General features: G+C 44.4%; 1 protein-coding gene across 1 annotated transcript in view; it reads left to right on the forward strand.

Annotated features, from left to right (window-relative positions):
* Positions 1–6,697, forward strand: part of LOC111976820 (myelin transcription factor 1) — a 58,055-nt gene that overhangs the window by 16,332 nt on the left and 35,026 nt on the right. Inside the window, 3 exon segments of the mRNA XM_070447754.1 lie at positions 2,374–2,520; positions 4,340–4,392; positions 4,395–4,432. Of these exon segments, the coding sequence (XP_070303855.1) occupies positions 2,374–2,520; positions 4,340–4,392; positions 4,395–4,432 (238 nt within the window).

Consider the following 6,697-nt stretch of genomic DNA (forward strand, 5'->3'; position numbering starts at 1 on the left):
CACTGGTAACTTCAATTAAGCAGAGAGATTCAACTATTTTTATCTAATTTAAATGCGCGGACGGAAGACAAACACGCTTATTGCGCATTTTTACAGTTTGAGTAAGAAACTATTTGGACTAGTAGCTGCTAAATTAGCGGTCCCCTACGACCCACCCCCCACCTTACGTGGGCACATTAGGCATTTGTCTGTGTGAAGCCACGAGTAAACTTTACTAAACTTTGGGTATTGGGTGAATCTGATCAAGAATTGTAATAGGGAGAGTAAACAAACCGGAGTAATGTATACGTGATAAAGAGAGGGATTACTTATGGGAGATGGGTAGAGTTACAAAGTATGAAGCTCAACGATAGCCGAGCTATCTCCCGCCCCAGTGGAGGGCACCTCTTTGTTCACGTTATCTCACTAAGAGCAGAGAGTTATAAAAGGGAGAGAGAAATAAAGCATCTTCAGGCAGACAAAGCAGAAGAGAACATCAGAGAGGGAGGAAAGCTAGGAGAGAAGGAGGAGAGAAAAGAAAAGTAGGGAGGTAAATACGAAAGTGGACAAGCGTAAGGTAGGAGAAATAAAAAGAGGAGCAGAGGGGGGTTGCGAGTCACCAAAATGAAATTGAAAAATGACTAAACAGATGAAGAGTACACAGAGAAAGACCGGCAAAGAGAATGATGAAAGTGAGGCACGCAGAGAAGAGTTACTGAAGAGAGTAGTAGAGTACGAGCTGAGAGAGGAGAGTGTAGAAGAGGGAGCAGAGACATGGAAGGCAGTGGCCAAGAGGAGAGACAGGGAGAGGAGAGGAGATAGAAAGGAAGAGAGAGAGAGAAACGGGAGGGAGGGAAAGGAGGAGAGAGCAGAGCGAGGGCACACCGACTAGGAGCAGAGAGGAGAGACGATGCGGAGGCGAAGAGATTGAGAGTGATGAAAAGAAGAGAGAGAGAGAAGAGAGGAGAGGAAGAGAGAAGAGAGTAGATGATGGAGGAGAAGAGAGAGACAGAAAGACAGGAGCGAAGACAGAGAGAGGGGAGAGGAGAGAAGAGAGAGAGAAAGACGGCAGACTGGAAGGTGGATAAAACAAAAGAACAATGAGAGTACAATGAATGAGCAAGTTAGAATGGAGAGCGAGTAGAGAGCTCATCGTCAGAGAGAGCGAGAAGAAAGAGAAACAAACTATATCCTGGGTTTTCAATCGTTAGGAATCTTTAAATCAGGGACGTAACATTTTTGGGGCCTTAGCTTTCTGTTTGGCTCTACCTAATCGTTCTGTCTCTTCTATCTGTGTCGTTCTTTCATACTACAAGTCGATTCTTGTCCTTTCGAATCCCATTCTCTCATGTCTCTTCTAGGTCACTCAACATGGATACCTCACATATCATCTAAAATCCCAAACTTCATTCTCCATCTCTCTCACTCATCAGTCCAAACGAACACCCAAAAAATATAGACAAACATTGGTTTATCTGCTTCTTCCCCTTTCTATTCAATCGCCTCGTGTTAAATTGTTAGTCCGCTTCTGGGGTCCAAGATGAAGGTGGAAGGGGTGGATGGAAGAGAAGGGCAACCTTCCTACAAGATTTGTGCAAAAATACTCATTTATTTCGATCAAGTATTCCTCCTCTGACTCTCTCTTCTCTCTCCTCTCTCTCCTCTATCTCTCTCTCTTCTCTCTCTGCTCTCTCCTGAGAGAGAGAGATGCTCCATAATGATATTGATATGTTTTTGTTTAGACCTAGTCGTGTCCTGGCACTGTGCCCATTTGTCCTGCCTCTGACACTAACAGGCCGTGCCTAGTGGGGCCGCCTGCCCCCGTTCTACTCCCCTGTGCCACTGCTCATGTTCTGCCCAGCACTAATTAGAAGGTGCGTTGTCTCATTAGCATTCAATTTAGAGGCCAATAGAGCATCAGTTTACCTCCACTTTCTTTCTCCCTCCCTCTCTCTAGTGGGAAGATATATAATAGTGAACAAGGCTCCTCAGTGCCCTACTGTATACTAATCTCACAGTAATATTATCACGTATACAGTCTTCTTTTTACTCTTCAATTTGACCAAATTAGTTACCTGCTCCACACAGACAAAGCATCCACAAGTCTATATACAGTACTAGTCAAAAGTTTGGACAAACCTACTTTTTCCCCCTCATTTTTAAATATATTTTTTTACAATTTTCTTTATTGTAGAATAATAGTGAAGACATCAAAACTATGAAATAGCACATATGGAATCGTGTAGTAACTAAAAAAAGTGTTTAAACAAATCAAAATATATTTTAAACATGTCTTTTTATAATGCGTGTGATTTTTAAATGTATTTTCTATTTGGCTGACAGACAGTGATTTCAGAAAGATAGTTAAGCAGTACTATGTTGTGTATCTTCTAGCTGTCTCTACAGAGGGCAGCAGGCCAGAGAAGAGGGAGATCAAATGCCCCACCCCTGGCTGTGACGGGACTGGTCATGTTACCGGACTCTACCCCCACCACCGCAGCCTGTCTGGCTGTCCTCACAAGGACAGGATCCCCCCTGAGAGTCAGTACCTATACCCTATACCCTATACCCAATACCCTATACACTATACCCAATACCCAATACCCTATACACTATACACTATACACTATACCCTATACCCAATACCCTACTACACTATACCCTAAGTAGCCGCAGATAGCCATTATATCCATACCGCGCTATACGCCTGATACACATATATCACTATACCTATAACCTGATAGGCCGCTATAGCATCTATACCGTATACCTCTATACGCCCAGATACCCTAGTACCGCCAAGTACCTATACACTGTACCCAAATACCCTAGTAACCCTATGACCCAATACCCTATAGCCCAATACGCTGTACCAATTCCCTAATACCGCTATATCCCTTGTACGCAATACCGCGGCTCAGGGTATCCCCTATACATATACGCTCTACACTGATACCGTGTACTGATATCGTCTATACAGCCTGCTACATACGGTATACGCCTCTACCCTAATTACGACTATACCGCTAGTCCCTATACCCAATTACCCTATACCTATAAGGCTGATACCCTCTACAATATACCTATACCCCGTATAGCCTATACAGCTATGAGCACTATACCTATAGCCCTCTACACTATATCCGCTATATCCCTAATACTCCTGTACGCATAACACTCATACCCCTCTACACTAGTACGCCTATAGCCCTATAGACCGCTATACCGCTGTACCTATACCCTACCGTCTACCCTCCTACTATACAGCTATACATACCCTTCCCTAATAGCCCTAATACCCCTACAGTCTATTCCCAACTATACCTCAGTACCGCTAATACCTATACACTAGTTACCCTCTACACTATACCCTAATACCCAATACCCATATACCGTATTACCCTATACCTATATCCCGCTCACTATAAGCCTATACCAATACCGCTATACACTATACACTGTATAGCGCTAACCACTATCACCTAATACCGCATCCAATACCCGCTGATACGACTATAACCCAACCCCTATACCCTACACTATTACCCTATACCCAATACCCTATACACTATATTATCCCAATACCATATACCCTATAGGCCCTATACCAATACCCAAATACCCTATACACATTATACCTCAACCATACCCAATTACCGCTATACCCAATACCGCTATACCCAATACTCTAATACCCATACGCGCAATTACCTATACCCAATACCAAGTACCTATACCCTATATCCCAATAACCCAATAACCCTATACCAATTCCCAATAACTCTTATTTACCCAATACCCAATCCCTATATCCCAAGTCATACGGACCTAATCCAAACCTCATAGCACAATACCTCTACTATATCCCAAGTACCCACTATACCATGCCTATAGCCCAAACCTAACCTATACCCAATATCGCCAATACCCAATACCGTAGTACCCAATAGACCAATACCCTAAACCCAATAACCTCATACACTATACCCAATACCCATTACCCTATACCCAATACCCAATACCCAATACCAAAACCCAATTACCCAATACCATCCTGATAACCACAATACTCCTATACCCAATACGCAATACCTATATGAACCCCAATACCCAATACCCAATACCCTATACCATACCCATGACCCTATACCCAATACCCAATACCGCAATACCAATACCTGCTATACCATAAGCTGTACCTCATAACGGCCAATACCATAACCCAATATCAATACTGCTATATCCCTAACCCTATACCGCTAATAACCTATACAAGTTCCGTCAATAGGCAGAAAGCCATTCTCTATTCTAACTAGAGAACTAGTAGTAATATCCCCTGTCGGTGTGTCGTCCTCTCCAGTCCTGGCCATGCATGAGAACGTGCTGAAGTGTCCGACTCCAGGCTGCACCGGTCGCAGGCCATGTTACACAGCAACCGCAACACCCACCGCAGGTACCTACAGTGGTGTGTGGTGTGTGCGTGGCGTGTGTGTGTGGTGTGGTTGTGTGTGTGTGTGTGTGTGTGGGTGTTGTGGTGTGTGTGGTGTGTGTGTGCTGTGTGTGTGTGTGTGTGTGTGTGTGTGTGTGTGTGTGTGTGTGTGTTTAGAACCACCAAGACTTCTCCTATAGCTGGCCGCCTGGCCAAACTGAGCAATCGGGGGTGAAGGGCCTGAGTGACCATCGGGTGACCAAGAACCCGATGGTCACTCTGACAGAGCTCTAGAATTGCTTTGTGGAGATGGGAGAACATTCCAGAAGTACAACCATCTCTTCAGCACTCCACCATTCAGGCATTTATGGTAGAGTGGCCAGATGGAAGCCAGTCCTCAGTGAAAGGCACATGACAGCCCACTTGGAGAAACACATTCTCTGATCTGATGAAACCAATATTGAACTCTTTGGTCTGAATGCCAAGCGTCACATCTGGAGGAAACCTGGCACCATCCCTACGGTGAAGCATGATGAGGCAGCATCATGCAGTGGGGATGTTTTTCAGCGGTAGGGACTGGGAGACTAGTCAGGATCAAGGGAAAGATGAACAGAGCAAAGTACAGAGAGATCCTTGATGAAAACCTGCTTCAGAGCGCTCAGGACCTCAGACTGGGGCAAAGGTTCACCTTCCAACAGGACAACGACCCTAAGAACACAGCCAAGACATTGCAGGAGTGGCTTCGGGACAATTCCCTGAATGTCCTTGAGTCGCCCAACCAGAGCTTGGACTTGAACCCGATCTAACATCTCTTGAGAGATGTGAAAATAACTGTACARCGATGCTCTCATTCAACCTGACAGAGCTTGAGAGAATCTGCAGAGAAAAATGGGAGAAACTCCCCAAATACAGGTGTGCCAAGCTTGTAGCGTCATACCCAATAAGACTTGAGGCTGTAATCGCTGTCAAAGGTGCTTCAACAAAGTACTGAGTAAATGTTCTGAATGCTTATGTATATTTTTATATTTAACAAATTTGCAAAAATGTCTAAAAACCTGTTTTTGTTTCGTCATTATGGGATATTGTGTGTAGATTGATGAGGGGGGAAAAATTGTTAATAATTTTAGAACAAGGCTGTAATGTAACAAAATGTGGAAAAAGTCAAGGGGTTTGAATACTTTCCTAATGCACCGTATACAGTGGCTTGCGAAAGTATTCACCCCTCTTGGCATTTTCCTATTTTGTTGCCTTACAACCTGGAATTAAATTAGATTTTTGGGGGGTTTGTATCATTTGATTTACACAACCTGCCTACCACTTTAAAGTTGCAAAATGTTTTTTAATGTGACGCAAACAAGAAATTATACAAGAAAACAGAACTTGAGCGTGCATAACTATTCACCCCCCCAAAGTCAATACTTTGTACAGCCACCTTTTGCAGCAATTACAGCTGCAAGTCTCTTGGGGTATGTCTCTATAAGCTTGGCACATCTAGCCACTGGGATKTTTTCCCATTCTTCAAGGCAAAACTGCTCCAGCTCCTTCAAGTTAGCCTTCCCCATTTCTCTTTCTCCCAAATACAGTCAGCTGATGTTCTAAATGAGCTGCAAAATCTGGACCCTTACAAATCAGCCGGGCTAGATAATCTGGACCCTTTCTTTCTAAAACTATCATCTGCTCGGATAGAATTGTTCCACACGCTATTACTGAAGCCCTTCAGCCTCTCTTAACGTGTCGTCTGAGGATCCCCAAAGATTGGAAGCAGCTGCACGTTATCCACCTCTCTATCAAAAGGGGGGGACACCCTTGACCTAACTCGCTACAGACCTATATACTATCCTAACCCTGCCTTTCCTTAAGGTCTCGCAAAGCCAAGTCACAAGACAGATTACGCGACCATGTTCTGAATCCACCACCACACCTTCTCCGCAATGCAATCTGGTTTCAGAGCTGGTCATGGGTGCACCTCAAGCCACGCTCAAGGTCATAGAACGGATATCGTAACCGCCATCGATAGGAAACAATACTGTCAGGCCGTATTCATTGACCTGGCCCAAAGGCCTTTGACTCTGTCAATCACCACATCCTCATTGGCAGACTCGACAGCCTTGGTTTCTCCTAATGATTGCCTCGCCTGGTTCACCAACTACTTCTACTGATCGAGTTCAGTGTGTTCAGAATCGGAGGGGCTGTTGTCCGGCTCTGGCAGTCTTCTATGGGGGGTGCCACAGGGTTTCAATTCTTGGACCGGACTCTCTTCCTCTGTTTAGCATCAATGATGTCGCTCTT

The sequence above is a fragment of the Salvelinus sp. IW2-2015 genome, linkage group LG17, assembly GCF_002910315.2.
Source record: "Salvelinus sp. IW2-2015 linkage group LG17, ASM291031v2, whole genome shotgun sequence".
In the NCBI taxonomy this organism is placed as follows: domain Eukaryota; kingdom Metazoa; phylum Chordata; class Actinopteri; order Salmoniformes; family Salmonidae; genus Salvelinus; species Salvelinus sp. IW2-2015.